Genomic DNA, 25,169 nt, shown 5'->3' on the forward strand with positions numbered 1-25,169 from the left:
TAAGACATCTCCCCCTATAATTACATTCTATATATGGAAAAATTGCAGGTTTTTAAAACTTATTTTCCATGTATAGAATCTAATTTAATTTAATTCATTCTTCCCACCATTGCAGGGAAGCAGGCACTGGCAGGTGGGGGAGGTTGGTCAAACAGTTTATTCCCTACTTGGGCTTGCCCCCCTGCCACTACTGCCCCCTACCTGTCATCTCCCTAGCCCCTCTCCATCAGACTGCTCTGTGCCAACAGGCTCCATAGACCCTGTTCTAGAATGGGGCACTAAATGTGGTCCTGTCTCAGCCCTGTAGCAGCTATGTAGGCTGCTTGCTGCTACTATAAGGCCAGACTGGGGTTGTGCTCAGTGCCCCAGGCTGCAGCATGGATGGAGCCTGCTGCCAGAGCAAGGGAAAGGGATGAAGGGAGAGAGGCTGTGTTGTGGGGAGGGTTGGGGAGATCACAGCATGCAGAGGCAGCCAGGCAGGGGGAGGGGGGCCAGTAGCAGTTGTGGCCTCAGGTAGAGGCTGGAGGCTAAGCCACAGCAACTCCCTGTTGCGTCTTTCCTCCCTCCCCCCATATTGTAAGACAAGGAGCTTTCCCTCCTATGTTAAATGGGGAAGGGCATCATCTTTAAATAGAGAAAATATAGTATTTATCTCCACACTTGCAGAACCTGGTGGCATTTCAGAAGCCATCAAGAACAGTCAGGCCTATTGAATTCTGCACGTTCCTTTATGTTGTCAAACACTCAGCCAAGGTCATGCATACTGAGGAAGTCTTAAGTCTGAGAAGTTATCCTGATAAGAGAGTTCTTCCCTAGAGCAGATGTCCACTTTTCTTCTTGAAAAAATACTGTCTCTTAAAAGGCCAACAGAGTCCTGCTTAAAGAGCATACAGGCAGGTTTTGTAGCCATAAATCTACAAACAGCTATATTGCATATCCTTTTCAGGGATGCTGAAAAGTTGATCCAGTCTTATATTTTTCAAGCAGACAAGATAAAGATGCTACAGTCACTTGCAGCTGTGTGGAAGTGTGAATCAGATTAATTCACACTTAGTAACAAGGAACAACGGCCATAAATTGATTGAGTAGATTCAGGCTAGATATCAGGAGGCCCTACTTCACTGTCAGGGCGGCTAGGAGCTGGAACCAGCTTCCAAGGGAAGTGGTGCTTGCCCCTACCCTGGGGGTCTTCAAAAGGAGGCTAGACAGCCACCTAGCTAGGGTCATTTGACCACAGCGTCCTTTCCTGCCCATGGCAGGGGATCGGAGTAGATGATCTGCTCAGGTCCCTTCCGACCCTACCAACTATGAAACTATGAATTCTGTATGCAGACAAAGCCATAAGCCTTTCCTTGAGTATTTCTATGCCACTTACCTCCTGTCTGTTTTTAAAGAAGGCTTTGTAAGGATTGCTGGAAAAGGGATGAGGAGGAACTTAATTCTATACTGGAAGTGTATTATTTCCAGTGGTCTGTCAATTCCATGTAATACGGGCATGAATAAAACCATCCAGGGGACAGTGGCAACTACAGATAAAAAAAAAATATCACATCTGTTGCATCTAGTCCTCAGCCAAGAACCACCTTTAAATTATCTGAAGAACTTATAGATGATGAATGACAACACTGGTGCTGAAGAACAAAGATACTTATGTTTTCTAGGCTCTGACAATACAGGCTGGGTGTAGCTCTCATGTTCTCTGGACTTTGAACACCCTAAATCCTCCTGTAGGTCAAACTAATGCTGGTGGAGAATTATATGCATCCCTGTAGTTTCTGTCTTGATCCCTGTATTCCTTCTCATACCAAGACCCAAAGCTTACTTCCTTTAAGCAGCCTGTTAATCAAAACCAAACACTGAAGAAGCCTTATCTGCAAGAACTACTTTCTCTTCTTCAGGATTTCTTAAAATGTCTAACAAAAGGCAAACACTTGAGCACTTACATTGCATTAAGTATGTACTACATGAATCTTTGTCAGGGTAAAACCTTTAAGAGCCTTTCAGAGCTGTGGCCAGTGGTTGGTCGTTGGGTATTAACCATCTCATTCCTTCTGCTGTACCTCTGAAACTTAGTTTAAATGCCAACATTGGCTATTGTTGTAATACAGCGATGCTCAACCTTTGGCCCCAGAGGCTGGAAGAAAGTTGCAGGGTGACTCCAGGCCAAATCCAGCCCACCACCCTGGCCCTGCACACACTGGATCAGACCCTGCTGCCTCAACCCCAGTCCCGTGTGCACTGGTGGGATCTTGTGCACAGGACCATGTCAGCTGGCTTATAGAACTTGGAAATTTGGTGACAAGGGAGAAATGGCAGCATTAGTTACTACTCCCCACAACCCTGCCAAATTTCTGCATCCTTGGAAAGCCCCACAGGCTGGATCACAGATCCACAGGCTGAGGGTTGAACCACCTGTTGTAGTGATTATCTTACTAAAATATCTAGCTCTATGGATTGCAGATTAGGAATACTACTGCCCCCATCTTTCAAACTATCTTCAGTCCATACTGTAGTTTCTTATTTCTACATGACTCACTAGAACAGAGGCTGAAGATGCAGCCTTATTTGGAAGCTCAGGATCCACTGTGATACCAAGTCTAACTTCATCTTCACATGACTTCTGGAACACCTTAGCAAAAAAACCCAACAACCCCCCCCTCCTGCCCCCCCAAGTAGTATTGAGAGACAACATGATCCCAAGGGATGGAGTGACTGCTACGTTAATGATGGACTTGAACAGTCACCAGACTAATATTCTCTAAATGTTTGGCCAGAAAAGTGCAGGTGCCAGTTTGGAACTGGTCTCAAGTTTGCCCTGAAGCCAGTTTCTTAATCATGCTGAGAGAGAGGGGACAGCCTCTCTCTCAAGAACCCAGCCTTTCCATTCCTAACCCTCCCTGTCTTCCCCACCCTCTCTTCTAGTTCATCTCCTGGGGGGAACTTCTCTTCAAAGGGGAAGCACCTTTAAAGCACCCAAGACAGTTATTAGAACAAAGGCCACCCAACAAGAAAACCCTAGTTTCTCCAAAGGGTTAAGCAATCCTTCAACCTGCACAGACCCCAGCACCCCAAGCTGTCTTCTCCTGACCCTGTAGTCCTAAATATGCTGGCATTATTGATTAGACAATACCCTGTTGCATATCTAACAGTATAAATTATGAATGCCCACCCTCAAAATTTGGCCATCTTTTCATTCCCTAAATAGGACCGCACATTGTTTCACTTCTTGGATGGACAAATAGGATAAAATTCTGCTCTAATCAACTCTATAAACAATGCTAGTGTCTTAGTTTCTTTACTAGTAGTTTATTAAACATGTGGTATAATCAGACTAATTTTATTTTAACAGTCGTGGAATAGCAGCTGAACCAGTGTACGTTGGATACTGTCCTAATGAAGCTAGAAGCCCATAACTGCCACATGAAGAATCTGCCAAATTAGCTAAAGTGCCTCCAAAGAAAATGAATCTGCATATTCAGGATGAGATTTGCACTAACAATTTTGAATGCTGGATGTTAATTTTACACTTTTAGAATAAAAATCATGTGAATTTGATACAAGCCTTAGGTGGAATAAAAACTGCTTTTTAAAAAAGAAATAAAAAACATATTCAAAAACCCAGTAGGAGTGAAGAGATTAACCAATCAACCAAAACTTCCTCACTCAAACTATAAGTGACAGGTTTTTTCCATTACCTAAAAAAACCTGTAATTCAAACATGCACCTATACCATTACCTGACCCCGATGTAAATGCATCTTTAACTTGCAACTGATGTAGGGATTCTTTACTGTAGCATCCTGCAACATGACTACTGCAACCAGATGATCAGTCAGTATTAGTAAATGGCAAAAGGACACAAATCCTTTTGGCTCATAGCTTTGTGCAAAGTAGAACTTATTCCCAATAGTTATCCATTACCTGGCAAATGCTGTTATAATGCACACACGCAAGCATATATATTTGACAAAAGTATTTAAAGTTTGGGTTAAGTGTAGAAGAGGTAAGTTTTATCTGACTTCTTCACATACTTTGGCTGGGTTATTAGAGGGCATGGGGAAAGAGCAGGTCTCAATTTATGTCTAATCAATCCTTAAATTTACTTTGAGTAACTCTTGCAAGGGAAAATGGAAACTAGGTAGGTCTCTTCTGTGCTTCTTTCTCTGGTAACTTTCAACAAGTACTGAAAATCTACAACAGTGAATTACTGACAGGCTAACCCCCACATCATTGCTCAAGGGTTGATTCATACCTCAAGCTAGACTTTGAGCTTGTATAACAGTGCTAAGAATTCTATTTCAAATAAGTCAATTAATATTAGGCACAATCACCCTTACAAAAAAAATTCTACACTTATCTTAAACAGTATTTTCCCCTTTCTTTCAAAGGACTTTTTTTTGCCCTATCCATCTTGCCATAAAGTACATAGTCTGTTTACTCTCTTTTATGCTGCTTTAGTAGTTAAGTTCAGGATGCCCTGGATCAAAGAGTTGCATAGATTTCATAGACATTTGGGCTGGAAGGGACCCAGGAGGATCATCAAGTCCAGCCCCCTGCCCCAAGGGCAGGAAGTCACCAGGGATCATAGGATCCCAGCAAGATAAGCATCCAAAGGTGTTTTGAAAGCATTCAAAGTGGGTGCTTGACAGGAGTGAGTTTAATGGGAAGGAAAACTATACTTATGTCCTCACAGCTTCACACACCAACAATAATAATTATGATCACCTGGGGCATCTTTACCCATGTTCTGTAGATGTGTGGTAGGGGGGGCACTTTAATTAGAGCAGCTCTGAGAGCCACTCAAATTAAAGTGACCCCAGCATCTCACGTATTGGCATCTCCACACTTCAAAATGGCATCAGAGGCACTTAAACTAAAGCTCATTAAATGATTAATAACAGTGCGTCAGAGCAGCATCCTCACATGTGTACAGGCCTTCTGAAGATCAAACCAAGAAAGAGTGAAGCGTGACATAATTTCCATTAGTTAAGTTTATTTTTGTAGATGAAACATTTCTTGTAGGGGCTTGGAATGTTGCCTTCAAGACTGCAGCTCTTCTTAAATGGCTTTTGGGGAAGAACTTTATTTAAATTATATCATCTAAACTGCAAAGCTGTTTCAGCATTCCACAGCAGGCTTATGTTTTCCCCTTAAACCTTCCACTGGATAGTCTGAAATACTAAGGCAGCTAAAGCCATGTACTCTTTGACAAGCCTCCTTGCTGCCAAGTGGCTATGGCAAACATGTCCCCAAGAAACATTTTAGTGAAAATAAAGTAAGTCTTTGTTCTTCTGATTATACGAGCCCCTTCTTCTGAAGCAATGCATTTTGCTCTTGCATGTTCATAGCTTGGTAATTGGCCAGTTCCAAAGTAAAAGTTGCAGAGCCTGATGTTAAAGAGCGCAGAGCTGTGGAGTAGCCCTAGACAAACACAAAATAAGTTTAAAATGTTACTCTGCCAGTCAGTCCAGGGTAGTGAAGGTAAGCACTGATTTATTAGCTGAATTTAGTTGGTGAAGAAACTGCCGTAACCACTAAGTATGAGTACATTAACTATTTTAACATGGTATCTAAAATGAAGCTATCCTATTTCCAACAGTAGTTTAGCCACACACAAAAAAAGTGTTTGGTACATGATTCATGCAAAACAATAATACATCATTCTCTTGTCACAGCTGTAACAAACACTTTCAGACATGTAGCCTCCAGAACTCTTGCTTAAGAGCTTTCATCCATTAGAAATACCAGATCCTGATTTACTCATATGAAAACTGAATCAAACAAGGGCACTTTTTTTTTTAATGAAATTGTTCTCACAATTGATCTGGCCACATACCATCATTTCTGCTAATGGAACAGCTGCAACCACAACCTTGTTATCTTGGCGAGTGTGGATTTCTTGTACGTTGCCTCTCCTCTGTGCAAGGTCAGCAAGTACTGTGCTGAGATTATCTTCATTAATTGTAATTTCCAAGCTCATCAAGGGCTCCAGCATTTGTTTACTAGCTTTCTTCAGAGCCTGAAGTGGAGAAGAAACAAGTTACATTATTCCTTTATAAAAACAAATTCTTCCATATAAAACAGGCAATATTGTAAAATGTATAGGTTATAACACCTACTTTTGTCTCATGCTCCCTACTTCAAGGTGCATTTCCCTATGAAGCATATTAAATGAGAAAAGGAAACTTACGTCATAATAATGAGTATAAGCAGGGAAAACCAAAGTAATGGCTATGAACTGGAAGACTGTTTAAGGCTTAACACTAGGAAAAACTTTCACGGTTAGGGTGCCCAGACTGTGGAATAAATTCTCTCCAGAGGTGGTGCAATCACCTATCCTGGAAATCTTCAAGAGGAGACTGGACAGTTACCTCTCTGGGGTCACCTGACCTCAATTGTCTTTTCTGCCTAGTGCAGGGGGGCTGGACCCAATGATCTTACATGGTCCCTTCCAGCCCCTAACAATCTAAGAATTTATCATACGCATTCATATTCACCTTAAACAATCAGTTATTGTCATCTCTGATGTACTAAGCAGGGGTTTTCAGCCTTTTTTTAACAAGTGTACGACTTCTGGCTCAGTTTCAGCTCATGCACCCCTTTACATTAAAATTTGAAGGGGGGGGGCTGCCACTGCTGCACATGGCATTGCACTGCTCCTGGGGCAGTTGTAGCAAGGCATAAAGCCCAGTGCATAGTGACAGCCGCCTCTGGCCCACACACATATTGTGGGGGGGACATGCCCTCCAGGCCTCCCTGGGGGTGCACAGAGCAGCAGGAGCCCTACCCCTACAACATTTTTAAGTATCCCTAGGGGTACACATACTCCTGGTTGACAACCAGTGTACTAAGAGGTAATGTTCTGGAGCAGCAGAGTCTAGCAAGCTGTCTCTTGTGGGGAAGGGGATGTTCTAATCTGAGAGAAGCCATGGCATTACAGAGATCTGCTGCCCCAGGAAAAACTCTCCAAGGAGTTATTTAACTCAGGTTGTTCCCAAATAAATTTTTCCTACAGTGGCCATTTTTACTCTTGGAGAGCAGTGACTCTCCCAGGAGAAAACATCTGTATAATGTCCCAAAGACTGTCATAATAGTGATATGGAACTGGCTACTGCAAGTCAGTGTATTAAAAGAAAGGCTATAGGGGAAGAAAGGCCAAAAGGGGAAGCATTAAAAAGCTAGAATAAGCCAGGTGTGATAAATTAAAGGTCTAGACTACCATTTTGGAAGATTAGGATCATCACTAAAGGACTGAACAGTTTATGCCAGGGAAGAATGGTAAAAAGCAGCTCAATTATAAATCAAAATGTGTCTGACTTCACTGTGTGCAGGAAGCCATATACTTACCTTAGTCAACCCAGAGTGACACACAAGCAAAATAATAATAATAGGAAAAATAAACCACAAACAAAATAGTAGGAATCGGGGAAAAAAAAGAAGCAAAAGCCTTTGTGTAAATTCCACAGTGCAATCAAACAATATTTTAAAGCAGTGGTCACCAGCTGGTTTATCATGGAGCCTCTGATAGTCAATTTCAGTCTGTCAGAGGCTCTACAACTGGGAGCAGCAGGGCACTTGGCTGGGATGAGTGCCCCCTGCCACCTGAGCTGGGCTGAGTAAGTGGGGTCAGACCCTGGGCAGCTTGCTGGGAGTGGGGGTGGGCAGGGGTGGTAGATCCTGGGGTGGTGCCCTTTACTTACAAAGAGTGATTTTCCCTATAAAAAGGTTGGAGACCACTGTTTTAGAGGTTTCTAAATGGATTTTTCAAGACTTTACTCAATTCTACAGATTCAGACAGTTTGATTTCATTCCGTGTCTTCATGCCTTAGATACCGAACACTGGTGACTTTCACTGAAAATGCACCACAAAGCTTATAACAAAGGATTTCTTTTTCACTGACACTAACTATGATATATGACTGCTGAAAAGTGGAAAGCATCACTAAGAGAATACCTACAAAAATTAGAATTGTAACAAGAAACATTGCATGTACCATTATAATCTTACAAAATAAAAATTAATGAGAAAGAAGAGTCAGAAAAGACTCAAAAACATACATATATGATATGGAAGATGCACATAATAGTATATTTCCACATCATATATGGAGGTTTCATTAGATCAATATATGGAGTGACATTACATAAGAATGGAGTGTACATTTTACATCTGTACAAAAAAATCTTTTAAGATCATAAAATATGCAAACCAATAAAATCCAGATACTCCTAAGGCAAAGAGCATTTTCCAGGTGTAAAGATTTATACCACTATCAAAGGCTTTCTTAGTTAGAGACCAAGGATGCTTTGCTAAGTTCAAGTATTTTGCTGAAAACTACCTTGCTAGAGATGATAGTAATGAAAATCCTGCAGAGTAACAAAGGTAAAAATGGAAGATTCTAGACATCCCTCATGTTTTAAGTATTCCATGACATGGAACAAAGAAACAGATAATAACCTACGTTGCAACTTCAGAAAGGCTGCATCTCATTTACCAAACTACTGTTTGTTTTACTTATACAATGCAGCATAACTATTTTACATTAGTTCTTCTAGTTCTGTTGTACCTTTTGCATGCAACGAGAAACACAAGCAGACACCATTGGCAGAGAAGTATCAGGGTGCAAAGTCACTGAATACACAGTCACTGCTACATCTTGAACTGGGAATCCTAGCAGTGGTCCTACATAAAAAACGAACAAGGCATTACCATTCAATGCTGTTTTTCATATTAACCAGGGGAAATGTTTTTGCATTTATCTGAAGCCTGACAGTCCTCCTCCCTCTGAGGAATAGAGCTACTTCTCATTCCTTCTCTTAATGTTAGTTTTATCACTGCCACCATCACCTTTCCTGAATCCTTTTGAGGAAGGGTATTTGGACACAAGCCAGTCAGAGCTGAGGAGGTTCTGCAAATGGAGTTTCTGAGCCAGCACAGAACAAATTTTTAAGGACCAGAACTGAGGCTCACTCCATAGTAAAAAGTTGGAGCAAATTCTGCACAAAAGAATGATGTGGAAGAAACTCCTCACATTCCCTTTTAAAAAGTTTTTCTTCTCTCATGACTCCCTCTGCCAGGGATTTTATTTCAGGAAGGGAGTGATCTGGGAAGAAGTTATTACTCACACTACATTAATGTTCTGTTTTGGGAAGTTAAAAGGGTTAGTAACAAAACAGCAGTGATCAGTCTTCTTCAATAAGCAACTGCTGCTCTATCTACGAGATATGGTTTCCAGGAGAGGCCTAGATCACTGTTCTGAATTGATTCAGCACTGATTTGGAGAGATTCAATGATATGGATCGGCCGGGGAAAGGCAGGTACAGCTGGACAGCTGCAGGTTCTCCTGCGGCTCCTCCAGCTGTGCCTGCCTCTCCCTGGGTCGGGGGAGCCATGGGAGAAGTCCCCATGGCTGCCCTGCCCAGCCGCATCCCCACCCAGCCCGGCCAAGCCTCCCAGCACTTTAAAAAAAGAGCCCTGCACTCACTGACTGCAGGAGCAGCGATTGGGGCCTCTGGGTGAATGTGGCAGAGCCCTCCCCGTGCAGCGCAGGGTAGTGGGGATGGCAACCCCCCCCACAATCCCACCTGGCACCCATGCAGTGCAGCTCGACAGGGCACTGCGCGCTGTCTGGGAGCTGGGGCCTCTGGAGCTGAGTGCTGCCGGGTTCCGGCTGACACATGAAGTCACCCCAGCTCCCAGGCGAATTGAACTGGTTCAATTCCCCAGCCCATAGTTTGATTTGCCCAGCAGCGCTCAGCCCCAGTGGCCCAAGCTCCCAGACAGCACCCTGCCGAGCCATGCTACACTTGTTCATGGAGTAGCTGCCGCACGCAGGGGTGGGATCCTCACTGTCCCTCACCACCCTGCGCTGCACGGTGGGGTGCTCTGCCACAAGCCCTCAGAAGCTCCAATCACCACTGCTGCAGCTGGTGAGTGCAGGGCTTTAAACAAAACACCAAAAAAAAAAAAGTGTCAGAGGCTGGGCTGGTTAGGGCAGCCATGGGAGCTTCTCCCACAACTCCTCCAGGAGCAGCACTGGGAACAGGGTATATGTCCTGCTGCCACTTGTCCCCTTCCTCCTGGAGTGAGCTGCGCCCGCATTCCACCTTGGCTACCAAGCGGCAGCCATGGCACAGCCCCTGCTCCCAGCGCTGTCATGCCCACATCCCACGCCACCCCCCTTTCCCCCCTCCCAGCTGGGAACTCATTTCAGCCCCAGCCCCAATTCCTCTGCCAACCCCAACAGACTTACCAGCTGGAGACAGCTGTCAGCTGCCTGTTTAGTCTATGGCCGACTCTCCAAAATCAGCCGAACCTTCTCCAAATCAATTTGGATGCCTCAAATCGATTCAGAGCTTTTACTCGGTCTCCCGCATCAATCTGGATTTGGAGATTCAGTCCCTGAATTGGGCTGAATCTCCTCTGAACTGAATTGGCTACCAAAGCTTCACATAGCCCTAGTTTCCAGCTTTTTAGTTATTTGTAACAGCTCTATTACCTTGAAGAGACGCACTGCTAATTCCATTTTCTATAGCTTCCTGAAGCTCTGGATGAAGTGGCTCAGTGAAATTTTCAGCATACTGAATGACTGGTGATATTGCTGCTCTCTCCCCTGTCCAGGGACTCACTCCTAGCTCAACGGTCACCAAGTGCCGCTTTTCTGCTATTGTTCTGTCCAGTGTATCTGTGGATAAAATACAGTGAATATTTTAGCACGTGGTTTTAGCTCAATCCTATCTAAAGGTTTAAGGTAAATGAATAACATCAGAAAACCACTTCAGTAAATGACTAAAGTAAATACATCAAAAAGACAGAGCACTAATACTCTGTGCACTTGTTCACTTTACCTGTAGCTTGAACTGAGTTTAGGATGGTTTCTCTATATGCTACCTGAAGAGGTCCCAGATAGGTCTCAATTCCATATTCACGTTTGATCCGGTCATGAACAATTTCAATGTGAAGTTCTCCCATGCCACAAAGGATATTCTGGTTAAAAGCACAAACTAAGTGAGAAAAGGTAATAAAACCTATGCTTGTAGGGTTGTAGGCAGAAACACCTAATTGGTTTTCAATACACATTATTTAGGAGCCTATTTTTACATACTGTGCTGTTCAAATGCTTTTACTTTTTTTTTTTTAAGATTCTATAAGAAACGCAGATATTACAAGTGGAAATAAGGAGGCTTTATGACTTATTCTGGGTCCCACACTTAAATGAAGATGGCAACTACAGCTCTGCTATTACTACAAAAATTGACCATTCTTCCCATATTAGTTTTTCAGTCTAGAAAGTCTGAACTTACTTTTAGAATTTATATAAAAACAAAATATGTGCTAGTTAGACAGCACAAAGATAATCTTGCAATCTCATTCAATCTCTCTTCACAAAGAAGGGTTTTATTTCAGTCTGATGTTCTGACACAGTAATTCTACTTATAATGTGAGCATTTACTTTTGACCCTGAATTGTGAAAATATTTAAGTGAACTAAACTGGGGAGTGGGCTTGACCCTTCTGCCAGTAAAATATATTGTGGTAATACTGAGTTTTATATGTTTATATTTAAAAAAACGGCTAAAAAAATCCTCAAAATCTGTGGCTCAAATGAATAATATATTAACATTCTTACTTGGCTAGTATCAGGATCTATCTTCACTTTTAAGCTTGGATCCTCCAGCTGAAGGCACGTCAAGGCATTATCCAAGTCTATATAAAAATATCAAATATTGTTATGTATGAAAAATGCTACTAACCAGTGACTAGCCCAGAACAGTAATAAGTTCACCCATGGGTCAGGTTCTGCTCTCAACAGGAATCACTGAGACTGCAAATATAGCCATAAAAACACATGTTTTAGCCCTATAATTCAGACGCTAAATCATTTCCAGTTGCACACTTTTCTCAACTCAGATTATGTGAGCCCAAAGTGTTGTGGTAATAAAAAAAGCACTCTCTCTTTACTCATGTGTGTTTATTACATCATACAAAAATATAAGAATGTCAAGGCAACTTTTATCTTGAATGAAAGTGGCTTTTAAAAAAGACAAAACAAGGTTTTTCTCATTCAAAAATAGTGGGTTACTAAGCAAGACAACCCATACTAAATCTACTGATATGGGAGAAGCAGGTTAGTTACCTCAAAACTAATCATTTAAATGGGAACGAGAGGGGGAAGTAAAAAAAATGCCACCGCTTCTACAATAAAGAACCAATAATCTAATCTTTAGTTTCCAGCCAAAAACATCATGCAAAAGTCATGCACCATATTAGCAAAGCCATACCACATTAGCAAAATACATAAACATGGCATTTGTGCAAAATCACGAAGTCTTACTGTATTCACTGATGCCCACCATATTTGTGTGTGCGCATTAAGGGTACAGTATGGCTCTAAAATTGTTCAAGTAGCTGTGCTATACCTGGCTGCTGGGTCAGTGAAGGTGGCTCTATTGTACAAAAGAAGACTGGCTCTGGAATCTCCACACCAGCCAACAGAAGGCTTGCTACTTCACTGTTACGACTCTGCTTTCTCTCAACATTTCTTCCAGCTCGATGAGCAGCAGCCACAGCAGAGGACTTTGATGAAACGATGGTGTCTCCAGTGGCACTCTATAGCATGCCAAACAAAGACACTGTATTGTCTGCAAATAACTGGTTTTCATCACAAAAGACACTTACAAACAAGCAGTTATTATGGGTTCTCTTGATTAAATTAAAGGAAAAAGCCAGGAGAGCAGAAACACTAATTATGTAACTTTGCTCACCAGCAGACCAGCTATTATAATACTTTCTTTGCCATTTTGCTTTTAAACACAGTATAAGCATTTGCAAAGCCAAACTGTATAGAAATTCCTCCATGTACAAGAGGGAATCCTTTTTAGAAGAGGTAGTAGGACTGAGCTGTGCTACATGAACACCAGGATAAAAAGGACTTCCTAACTGAACTAACAACCTAAACAATGAAACTGGCAAGTAGCTCGTAAATTAGCTTGGTGCTGCAGTGACTGTCTGGACAAAATAGTCAGCAACATAGTTCTTATTTCACATTTATTGATTTTAACCCTGTCTCTGACATCACATTTGATGGTATGTGAGAAAAGCAAACTTTTCACTTACAAGACCAGCTTCAGTCTATTCCCCAACTAAGCTGGCATTTCTTCAGATCACTTTCTGAAGTTGGTATACTGTCAATTTTCATTTGAAAAGGAAAAAAAATACAGCTAGCTATTTAGAGATGTTAATATTGACAAAATGAAACAAACTCAAATATTTTATGACAAAGGCAAAAAGTTTTAAACTAAGAGAGCGTGACAATGTTTTTCAGATGTATGACGTAAATGTGCCTTTTCAAAGTAAGCTGCCCATAAAACAAGCAAACATTTTTCCTTTACCTTTTTTAGCCCAACTGTAAGGCCAATATTACCAGCTGTCAGTGAAGGTATTTCAACTTGTTGGTCAGCAAATGGCAGGATAACGCGACTCATTCTCTCCCTACAAGTTAAATGTTCATGTTAATTGCTACTCAAAAGTGCCAATGCTACAACCAATAGCACAGCTCACTCTTACTCACGTGCAGTTTTTGTTAATGTTGTATACAGCTGACTGAGGTTTCACAGAGCCTGAGTAAATGCGAATGAAAACTAGAGGCCCACGCTGTTTATCATGAATAACTTTAAATGCCAGGGCACACAAGTCATCTTTGTACCATTGCCTGAAAAATAAAGGTAACAAATTAGGACAAGCTTCATGCGATTCACTGGTTTAAAAAAAGGCACCCCAGCATTTAATTACATTTCCACTCATTTAAACTAAGCTTCTGTAGTGACAATTGTTAGCTCTCATTAACACCAAATTAAATGTATACCCCAAAGTAAATGTATATGATTGGTATCAATCCATGTAGTTCCAATAGCAACAAAATCAGGTACATGTTGAAATGTGATATAAACAATGCAGTAAAAAGCCTAACCCCATCCCTGCACAGATTTTAGATAGCACTGGCTGTGTACTTATAAACTATATTTTCAATGAAAGCACATTTTGAGCTGTGAACAAACATAACATTTAAAGTGCTTCAAATGCCTTTGCATTTGAAAAAAGCATACCGTCTGAAGTATCAGAAAAGCAGCCAAAGCACTCCAAAATAGTATATCTTGAAATGAGATGCTATTTAGAAACATTTCACTTCAAGTTATGTTTGCATAGAGACAGGGGACCCAAAGACCCTCCAGAAACCCACAATTGTCCATTCTCTGCCACACCGTCTAAAAAGTGATGGAGAAAAGGGTAGATAGCATGACAAACTGATAGACAGCCTGATCAGATGCAGTGTCCCTGTATTCCAAAATGAATAAGAAACAAGTCAAAACCTTTTAAAATAGTCTCATTTTGGAAATAAAATAGGTTTAATTTGTACTTTTCCCAGATAATTTTCCTGTTCCTTTACCTTCTCAATGCACTTACGAGAAGTCATAGAAACGTTCATTAGGTGCAGGCAAGTACATAACAACAGCATCCAGTAACAGCTGTACGCCTTTATTCTTCAATGCACTTCCACATAGCACAGGCACTGCTTTCTGAGCCAGCGTCACTCTTCGTATTGCAGATTGTAACTGCATTAGAGAAGAAATGGGAATATTTTCAATTCTGGTATTTATACAGATGTATGATTTCACCTTGATTTCTGCTCAGTTTCAATACATGAAAATATAACTAGAGAAGAAGCAAGAAAAACCATGGCACAATTCCAGAAAGCCAAACAGGGACCCTTCCACTAATCCGATGCAAATTGTACTCAGAGGGTGTGCAGAAATTTGTGGAAATCTCCCAAATAAGACAAAAAGCACAATATGAAAGAAAACCAATATGTTAACCAATTTAAGATTTAAAAAGTTATTAATTTATGATCTTCACAACTACTACAATTTTCTAAATTAGGTAAAATTAGAGCAAATTCTTACACTGCTATAACTATCACAAACAATAATCCACATGCAAGTCAACCACTACTTTCTACTCAATTCCCCTCATTAAAAATAACCATTTTTTTCTTCTCTAAACTACAAAATAAAATCTAGCCACTTAAATATTTACTACACCTATAAAGGCAGATCAGTACTACACCATTACAGGTACACCTCTAAAGGCAGATCAGTTTATGTTTTTCACCTTTGTAAACAAAAGTTAGACACAGGACTCATGCACAGAAAATTAACCCATGACATCTTATATCTCAATGTGTACAGAAAACCAGAAGTATTAAAGTTACATACTGAACTGTTTCAAGGAGATGCAATTTATTCACTTGTCATTTGGGAAATTATTTGAACAAATGTCTGAAGATGAATTTAAAAGCCAACTAGTAACTAGAGATTACAGATCAAATCATTTCACAACAGATTAAATAAAAATCAAAATCTTTTATTTGAAATATTTTAAAATCAGATTTTACATATAAATTTATTTTTATTTTCTTCCCACTATATTATTAAGTGGTTACTTTCTACTTGTTGCCTTAGTTTCATAGAAGTTAAGAGATGCTCTGAAGCTTTATACTTGAAAATGCTAGGGTACACTGAAAAGACAAGTCACAGCCTCATAAGTAGCCTTCTTGTTATACTGTATTTTCTCATATACCACGTCTCTAAATACAACACACACCTTCTTTTGGGAAAGCAGAATGAAGAAAGAACATTTTTTCTAAACGTGGCTAAAGGCTGACTGCAGCAGCTGTGGCTCTGAGAGTTAACACTAACGCTAACCCTGAGGGGTAAACTCTGTCCCTTTTCTTCTCCCTGCTTCCTGATGCTGGCAAAGGTAGCCATCCTGCAGCAGTGTTTCTTTCCATGCTTCTATTCCAGTGAAGCACCCTCCCTGGTTAAGGCACACACCCCAATTTCGGATGGCTATTTTCTGGGAAAAGGGTGGATGAGTTATACAAGTAAATATGGTAATACCATGAATTCAGACATTAAATTGATAGTCAAATAGCACAGGATTATATTTGCAAACAAAATTAACTTATATACTGACTCATAAAATCACAAAAAATTAAAAGACCTTCAACCAAGCTATACCATCAGGGAATAAACTATGTTTGTGGAACTAAATCCCATAGGCGCTGTTCCAAAATTATGCTTTTCAGGTCTTAGATCCAAACTCTGGCATCTAAATTTAGGCTCCAGTATTTTACAATGTTGGTGCACGCACACAGAAAAAATAACTATCATGTACTGAAGTTTAAACAACTTTTCACAGTTAACACCACAGCATTTTTTTCAAGTGACAACAATTTTCTACCACTAGAGGAAATTTTTAATAAAAATACAATTTTATTACTCAAAGCCAATGTGCTTAACTCTACACCCATGGGTAAGGTCCTACTGAATTCATGGTAGAAGCAGAATGCGTGGCAGGTCCTTTAATCTGGCATGTCTCTATCCCATGTGCTCCCCCCTTCCCCCATCTCTGCTGCTCAGGAGGGAGCAGCGGGGGCCTCCACTGATCAGCAGGGAAGCTAAAACCGCTGTTTTAAACATGGTGCCATTTTTGCCTCCCAGCTAGTCAGCAGCAAACAGCAGGGCTGTATGGGGCCGCTCAGCCAATCAGTGGTGAGACACAAAAACAATGCCTTATTTAAAACCACAGTTTTCGCCTCCCCACTGATCAGGAGGGAGCTGCAAGCAGGGCCCCTCCACCAACTGGGGAGGGGGGGGGCAGGGAGGGAAGAGAGAAGTGGGGACCTGCAGGGGAACCTGCAAATTAAAGGAACCACAGTGGAAACCCCACTTTCATCTTGAATTTGGTAGGTCCCTACCCATGGGAAATCCTATTAAAGCTGATCTGGATCTTTCCACAGACTTTCTGGATCAAGCCAAAGAACTGCACATGTAGATGCAACACAAGGAGCTGCTGTAACAACGCTATGCTAGACCTCAGATTCTATGATACCCAAACAAGTTAACACAGGCCAACCCTGTTCTGGTCCCTCCTGTGAAGAAAGGAGCATCATTTCTGTCAGATGCCAATCCTGAAACTCACTTCACACCAAATTTTGCTCTGTTACATTGATGTAAATCTAGAACAGTACAAAGCAAAAGCTGGTGCATTACATGTTGATGATCTAATTGTCCCTTCCCTTATTTTCCACTTCAGCAACTACTTGCCTTTAAATAAAAATGCTCATAATAAAATTACTATGGAAAGTTCCCAACATGATAATCACATGCATTTGCAATATCAAATGAACCTTGATACACAGCTGAACATATTTCTTGGTAAATTCACAAGACTTTCATCACCAAGTTTTAATACTGAAAGAAACTACCTGGAGAGCAAATCTTATGATGTTCATTCTTCACATGATCTACAACTGATTTTAGCAACTATTATTAGCAACCTGCTTCTGCAATTAAAAAGTGCTTTCTTTTTTTAGCATTCAAATCACACATTTGCTGAGTCACATTCCACCTGTGCAATATTAAAATAAAAGCCACTCAGCATGAGGGCTGACAGAAATGCAATCTTAGTAAAGAACGGTAAAGATGTACCTTATCAGCTGGTAACAAGTCAAAATTTTCACTAAACTCTCCTAACACCAGCTCAGCAAATTCATCATCGAGATCTGCAACCTGCAAGAGAACACTTTCGCATTATGTGTGACATTATTTCAAAAGTAATCCAGCAATGCTTGTTATCTGGACCTGATAATTACATGGGATAGAAGCAAAGCCTCTGTGGACATTAGAGTTTGGAGAACTCGTCATATTTTGAATCCATTTGAATAATATATTTATCATTTACACAATAACATTCACAAATTTAACAAGATTAATGCACATATCACAACTGTTAACTACTAAAAACATTAACTTAAATAATGGTGATCATTAAACATTTTTTAATGAATGTTTCCTTCTTGTATTACAAAACCTAGTAGTTTATACATGAAATGTTTCAGCATTCTCTAAAGCAAAAACCAAAGCAATTTGCTTTCCTTGGGGGAAAAAACCTCTGAATTGAAAAACAAAAGAAATGCACTGAATCCAAAAATACTCAGGTGGCCCGTCAGGTACATTCTACCCAGCAACACATTAAGTAGAACAAGATTTTCAATATCTCTTCAATTCTTCAGCACGACTACCTAGGTTCTTGGTACACTGCTTGGAGAGGGAATCCTCAACACTGCTGTAAAACAGGAGGTCTCAGCTGGGTTGCTGAGGCAGCAGCCAGATAAAACTGCCCCTTGTGCAGGACTGAGGTGCACATGCACTCCTGCTAAATTAGGGCTCTCTAATAACCCTAAGGCAAGATGAGTATAGCCCATCCCAGTCCACCTCCCCACACCAACTCCTCCTGGAAACAGAAACATGCAGGACAGTTCCACCCACAAGATGCTAGATCTGGGAGAAGCGTAAGGCTGGTGGGGACCCCAATGCAATGAGGAAGGCATGCACATGCCACAGCCCTTTTCCAGTTGACTGTGCAGCAAGTATGAGAGGCAGTTTTGAAGGTAGCAGCAATCTGGTCAGAAAGAACTGAGGTAAATGGAGGCAGCACCAACAGTGGTGCTGAAGGTACTGCTACATTGAAAAAAAAAAACCAACTGTGGAAAGATGTCATGTCTTTGAAAAAATTGAGAAACACTGCTGTAAAGCACTATGCTATTATGCTGTTCTCTCTAGCAGCTATAAAAGCACCTGGTCAGCTAAACCAAGTATTATCTATTTGGAAAGAGAAATCTAATCAGCTACATATTAAGAACAAAGCAATGCATTTATTTCTTTTAATTAAATGAAAGGGAAAATGCTACATTTTATAAGAGATGTAGCCCATTTATTAAATGTTAGAGCAGTGCTGACTGATAGCTTTTACTCAAAGAAAGCACTAGAGGACTGAAAGTAATAAAATATACAGCACTTCATGAAGAGAACTCTGTTTTCCCAAACCATCAAGTCCTATTCAGCTGCTCGGAAGGATAATTAAATAAAATTACATGCTCTACATTTATACAATGCTTTTACCTCACTAGATCAAAATGATTCACACAAAGATCCCACCCTGCGTTGCCTTCTGCTAGAAGTGAACTTGAGTTACGTACTATAATTCCCCATCCTGCAGGTGAGCAAATCTCAGGAACAAAGAGATTCTATTATTTTCCCAAGCAATTTTGGGAGAAATATGGAATAGCTCTCCCAGTTCTCTATGTGACACCGTAACCATGACAGTCTTCCATTGTCTCCCATATCTGACATCTTAGAGCAGTGGTTCTTAACCTTTTTAGTCTCAAGACTCTGCCCCACAAGTTTTCAAAATTTAGCAGCACCATATTTTAAAAACAGATATATGTATATTAGAAACTCTATGTTATTAATGAATGTGTTTTTAATTGTATCACTATAATATAAAATGTAATACAATAGGTCACCCCTTCAGGTGCTCCATCTCTGCCTAGCCCCGTGCACATTTGCTCCCAGAGTGGCACTGTGACTCCCTACACACAGGTCCAGGGCAGTGCCGGGTGGGCCCAGAGCAGTGCTAGGGATAGGGAACCAGAAGGCTGATTTCTGGCCTTAGTTATCTCCCGGCAGCCTTGAGGCCAAAACAGACAGAGCCCAGCGACACCCAGCCAGCAGAGATAAAGCGACAGGCTACACATGTGGCACACAGAGGATAGTAAGGGAGGAAGCATGGAGGATTGGGGGGGGGGGGCAACAGAACACCTGGCTGTAGCCCCCCTCCCCACTCCTAGTCTGTATCTGAGGGGACAAGCACAACCCCCGACACTGCAGCTGCTCCTCCAGAGACTCAAATGGCAGGGCTCAGAATTACCTGCCTCCACAGCCCTATTACTGGCCCTGGGAAGGTGAGAAGAACAGGGGGATGAGTCAGGCTGAAAAACATGGCTCTCTATCCACCTGTCCACGGCACAGCACTACCAGTCAGAGTGGCCAGCACAAGGGCTGGCCAAGGATGGAATCCACAGGTGCCCTTTTGTCCATGGGACTGAGGCAGGCAGGAGGAGGAACCTACTTGTGCAGGGGCTAGGTGCTGTGGCACTCCTGAGGAGGGATCTCATGGCACCCCATCTGAGAATCACAGGTTTAGAGGAAGCTGAAAGTCCTCTTTAATCCACCCAACCAGCTGTGACTTTCTACTCGTGGCTGGGTGGAAGAATCTCCCTTGATAAACACAGCAGGGCAGCTTGTACCCAAAACAGTCAACCACCATAATTTTAACCTGAATAACAAATATTGCAGTCATGCTCACTTTCTCTATTCAGTACTTGTTATAACTACTCTTACAAAGAACTGAATGTAAACAAAAAAGAAATAATTGTTTTTTGAGAGAACAAATCTCACTAAAATGCAGTAAAGCCCTACAAGGAAAGCTAATCCCCACATTACACTTTACACAAGCTGTCCCAGAGTGTTCAACATCATGATGTGAACTCAGAACTTTTAAAAAGCCCACTCAAAAATATTCTGTCCTTTTTTACATGTGAGACTGTTTAGTATTTCAGTCCTCTAAACCAAACCAATTACAGTAAATCTACTTTTAAGCCATCATGCAGAAATCAATCAATATGTTAATAGCTGCAAAAAAACACCCCAAAAGTTGTAATCTGAGCAAGAGAAACACGTATGTGCACCTAAAATAAAGAACCATGAGTTAAGAGAGCAGAACCTGTATTTTCATGTCTGCTATGGACTTTCTGTATTCATCTGGCCAAAATACTTAAGCACTCCGTGCTTTAGTCTCAAGTGCAGTGAGACTAATAAGCCCAAATCTGCTTACAATTAAGCAAGTTTTGCCTAATTTATTAAATGCTTCTACAAATGCCTCAACATCCTGCGATGGAAAGAAAACAGTATAAAAGTGCAGAGCGTTAAAAATATTTACATTACATATTTACTTTAAAACTTTACTTGTTCTATTAAGGCATTTCTTGCATCTTTTGCTTCCTTTAAAAGTCCAAGATCATCAGTTTCTGTCAGAGGTTTTTGTTCAAAAACTTTTCCATCATCAGAACTAGAAGTGGGTTTCCAAATAATTTGTTCCTTGGTCACTACATCAATCACTCCCTTGAAAGTTTTGGCTTTTCCAATTGGCAACTGTGGATAAAACAAAGTTGCTCCATTAGGAAATGTATGAAGATAAAACCCACCTCCCACATTAAGATATCAAACATGTTTCAGATTTGCTCATCACAAAATAATTATTTTACCTGTAAAAGCAGAGGTTTTGTCTTCAATTTTTGCTTGATGCTCTCTATAGCATAGGCAAAACTATATTAAAATAACAGAAGTTGAAAAAGTTATCCAATTGTAATGGTATGTAACAAATGAGTTTGCCATTTACTTGTTGCAAAACTCCTCTCACAGGAAAATGCATTTTGGACACACACGCAAAAGGTGGATGCACATCTAATAGTAGATATTTTACTGCCTACCCACAAGTCTGGTATTTTTAGCTCCAATTAGGAAATATGCAGCTTCATTTATAAATTAGAGTGATTCTTTCACAGCCTCCCCAACAACATGCTTTTAGTCGCTTCTAAAAATAGAAATGATTGTCCACATACTCTGCTTCATTTTTGTCCATCTTGTTTAAAAAACAAATCCGTGGTATATGGTTCTTGTCTGCTTGTCTCCACACGGTCAAAGTCTGTGCCTAAAAGCAAAGAAGTGTATCAACACACTTGTCCAGACATCTGAAAGATAGCATACTCCAATGCAGGAGACCAACTCCTTCCTTTTTCTAATACTCTCTACCCTTACAGCAAGTAAGCAAGAGTACAACACAAGCAAAGGAAGGGACAGCTATATCCTCTTGATCTATTAAACAGAAGCAAAAATGGACTCCCAAAGGAGCTTTGTCCCAACCAGCCTCTTCTTAACTAATTCATCCTCTAATCCTCAACCTACAGAAGAGTTAAAGTGAAAAAAATGGAGGAAATTTAGGGCCTTGTTGCACATTAATTTTAGGCAGCTCTTGATGCTCTTAATCTCTGGACTGTCCGCATATTAACACCTGAAACTAGTTTTAAACATACTTTAGGTGGCTTAAAGTTATGCCACTCCAAAGCAGGTTTCTCTCTGACGTGTGTTTTGCAGCTCACATTCCATTAATGTATGGCCACTCCCCATGGATGAGCTACCCAAGTTGCAGCCCTCTAGCATCTCAGGATGCAGCATATCCTTCCCCACCCTCCTGTTCTGTGTGGACAAACTTTCCATCCCCTGAGCTCTACTACCCAGGAGGCAGTTCTAGCCCCAAGTCAACTCCCCTTCCTGTTCCCAGGGGTGCAACTGAGTTGGCCAACAGCATCACAGAGTTTCACCACTTGTAAAAATCACCAGAGCACAACAGAATATCAGTCAAACCCCTTTCTTCCAAAGCACTGCCTATACTGAGGCTGGGAAGGTGGTAGCATAGAACCATCTGCATCAGCTTCATGCCACAGAGATTTACTTCACAGCTAGGGCTAGCATCTATTCTCACACTGTGTTTCTTCAGTCCTTACTGTTTCCATTTGGATTTGCTTCTACAATGTGCTAATAAAAACTTCCCATTAGGTGAGGCCCAAAAATTCAACATTAAAAAAACCCTATGTGTTCCTCTTGCTGCCAGCTAATTTTCTTAATTTGTTTCTCAGCACTAAACACCTGCAAGAATTTAATTAGCCAGTGGACCCTATGCAGCTAGCCAGGTTGCAGGGCATGGATGGGTTCAGGAGAAGGGGGGGTAAGATAGGGGGCCAGATCAGATCCCCATGAGCTGCGGCTTCCTTCCCTGCGCATGGGTAGTAATTCCCGTAAAACCACGTTCCCTCACTACTCCCACCTCCCAGTCACCCCAGGAAGCAAGAACAGCACCCCCCCCCCCACACGCACATAAATTCCTATATATGAAAACATGAGACCTCTAATTTACTTCCTATTCCTTTTTAATTTTTTCTTACCTTTTTATTTTATCCTTCAATGGCTGGCTGACTTCACTTCACCACCCTTTCCTTACTCCCATTTCCTTTCTACCTCTCATTTTATTATTCATCCCTATTCCATTAACTCTGTCTGCCAGCTTCATGTGTCCTCCCAACTCAGCTCTCACTTAACCCCACCTGGAGTAGGTACAGAAGCCTGTCCTGGCTCACCAGCCCTGTAGTGGTAACTCAGAGCTGCAGCTTCTAGTCAGATCCCAGCTCACCAGCCCTCTAACGGCAAGACACAGATGTGTAGGTAGGGGAGAGTCAGAGAAGATTTTTAGCCTCAAGGTGCGATTGCTCCAAACTCAAGATAACACTAACACTGATCAACATTTGGGCAGCTCAGTGTGCAATGTGTAACAAGGCCCTAAGCAACATGGGAGGCTCCAAAAGGACTAAAAGTGTCTGTGTGCTCATGCAAACACACACAGTATGCAGACTGCTGATAGTACTTCAAAGAGCACAAAAAAGTGAGCATTATTATGACTATAGATAGCCAAGATGTATTTACTGTAACTGGACTGACATAACAGTAGCATTAAATACATTTATATAAAATACATAAAATACAGTCTCTTACCAAAGTGTGGCAGAAGAGGAATTGTGTATGTAATAGTAGATGAAAATTTTTTTTAACCCCTAGAGGTTTTCCTTTTCATATTAGGTAGATTTTTAATACTATGCTTATGATCATGCCATCTTACTCCTTTCCAATAGCACATTAAGGATTGTGGCTAAAATATTTCAGGAGTTGTTTATTCTCTCATTCTCTCCCACGGATAGAAGCATGTATTACAGAGCATCCTGTTTTACTGTATCTTTTCTGCATTGTGGTTACACAATACCTAAGCGCCACCTCAAGACAAAAATCAAATTCAGGCCTATCCCCATGTTTTCTGCAGCCAGCACAATCCAGTGAGGGAAACAACACTGAGTATCACAGTAATTCTCTAAAATAAAATCTGACAAAATGAGAAATTAACAGTTACTCATCATTTTCCATAGGTGGAGCTACCCAGAAAATCTTTCAATCTCTATTTGTTATAGAACACCAATGAGAACACCACTTATTTTTGCCTCTAACATCAAGGCCAAGAAAACGCTCATTACCAAAGAAAACAAAACAATTTCTACATGAAATCAGATCTTCAAATTAAACTTATCGTTCCCTGAAACCAACAATTTCAAGTTATTATGTGGAGTAAAGTTGTCACTGAAAGTCAATCATTTTTACCTCCACACCAGCTGAAGCATCCAAGACAGCCACAGCTCCATCCAGCACTCTCAGGCAACGTTCAACTTCCACTGTAAAGTCCACATGACCTGAAGAATTGCAGACAAACCAGCAAAAGTAGCAAGTTAGAATGGCAACACTTCAAGTTTATAAAATATATATCCATCTGGGTACATATACAACATATGTCTAGCACAAAGGTACTGGAGCTAACTTTAAAACTGCTAGCTCAGACAAAGGCAAAGACCTCAGTCTGGGCTGGCTTGGTACTGCAACAACTGGCCCCAGCGTGGCTCTCTCATGATCCCACAAAGATTTATATTCCATGCCACCACTGTTGAAAAAGGTTAAGAACAAATTAGCAAGGTCTGTAAGACAGTCTGAGGCCTAACCACTCACACAGACTGCTAATATACTTTGTCTGTGATACCTGGGTGCACCTGTAGTTTCAGATCAAGTATGCTAATTACTATAAGCAACCTTGTTTATGTGTTGTTAAGTACTCAGGCTAACTCCTCCCCAAGACAAGTGCAAACACAAAGACCTAAGGGTAAGTGAATTATTAAACTTTGGTAAAGTGACCATAAAGCATGTGGAATGAGGGAGGAAGTTAAGAAAACTTTGTATTTTCAAGTTGGCACCAAGCCAAATGGAGAAAATAAGAAATCCTCCCTTTCAAAAATTACACCTCTACAGAGGGATACATGTTGTCTAACTGGTATCTCTCCAGGCCCACTAGTAAATAGGTTTGAGCTGGTTCCCCAGAGATTCAAAGTTAAACAGACCAATGTGGGAAAGAGCCAGAGTCTCAACAACACAAAGCAAGACCCAGCAGGGGGAAAAAAAAGCTGAAATTCTGACTATTAAAAAGGCCAGGAGAAGACTGAAGATTTGAAATCTTTCAGCCCTAGTTAGTAGATGTTGAACTACACTTTGTGCTACTCTTTAG

The 25,169-nt window shown here is 41.0% G+C and overlaps 2 protein-coding genes across 3 annotated transcripts in view; one reads left to right on the forward strand and one right to left on the reverse strand.

Annotated features, from left to right (window-relative positions):
• Positions 1-3,555, forward strand: part of HEXB (hexosaminidase subunit beta) — a 62,323-nt gene extending 58,768 nt beyond the window's left edge. Inside the window, exon 14 of the mRNA XM_019518243.1 lies at positions 3,350-3,555. Coding sequence (XP_019373788.1) covers positions 3,350-3,413 — 64 coding nt within the window. The 3' untranslated portion in view covers positions 3,414-3,555. The remainder of the gene's footprint in view (positions 1-3,349) is intronic.
• A 1,420-nt stretch (positions 3,556-4,975) lies between these two features.
• GFM2 (G elongation factor mitochondrial 2) overlaps positions 4,976-25,169 on the reverse strand; it is a 29,230-nt gene continuing 9,036 nt past the window's right edge. Inside the window, exons 7-21 of one of the 2 annotated variants that reach the window (XM_019517689.1) lie at positions 24,221-24,309; positions 21,583-21,671; positions 21,226-21,286; positions 20,927-21,112; positions 17,549-17,629; positions 14,463-14,611; positions 13,570-13,710; positions 13,391-13,490; positions 12,419-12,608; positions 11,629-11,705; positions 10,848-10,986; positions 10,499-10,684; positions 8,567-8,682; positions 5,836-6,018; positions 4,976-5,420 (exon numbers count right to left, since the gene is read on the reverse strand). In XM_019517689.1, coding sequence (XP_019373234.1) covers positions 5,295-5,420; positions 5,836-6,018; positions 8,567-8,682; positions 10,499-10,684; positions 10,848-10,986; positions 11,629-11,705; positions 12,419-12,608; positions 13,391-13,490; positions 13,570-13,710; positions 14,463-14,611; positions 17,549-17,629; positions 20,927-21,112; positions 21,226-21,286; positions 21,583-21,671; positions 24,221-24,309 — 1,913 coding nt within the window. In that variant the 3' untranslated portion in view covers positions 4,976-5,294. Of the gene's footprint in view, positions 5,421-5,835; positions 6,019-8,566; positions 8,683-10,498; positions 10,685-10,847; positions 11,004-11,628; positions 11,706-12,418; positions 12,609-13,390; positions 13,491-13,569; positions 13,711-14,462; positions 14,612-17,548; positions 17,630-20,926; positions 21,113-21,225; positions 21,287-21,582; positions 21,672-24,220; positions 24,310-25,169 lie in introns of those variants that run through there. The other variant, XM_019517690.1, reaches the window with a different exon arrangement.

The sequence above is a fragment of the Gavialis gangeticus genome, unplaced genomic scaffold, assembly GCF_001723915.1.
Source record: "Gavialis gangeticus isolate Ggan-Ray unplaced genomic scaffold, GavGan_comp1, whole genome shotgun sequence".
NCBI lineage: Eukaryota > Metazoa > Chordata > Crocodylia > Gavialidae > Gavialis > Gavialis gangeticus.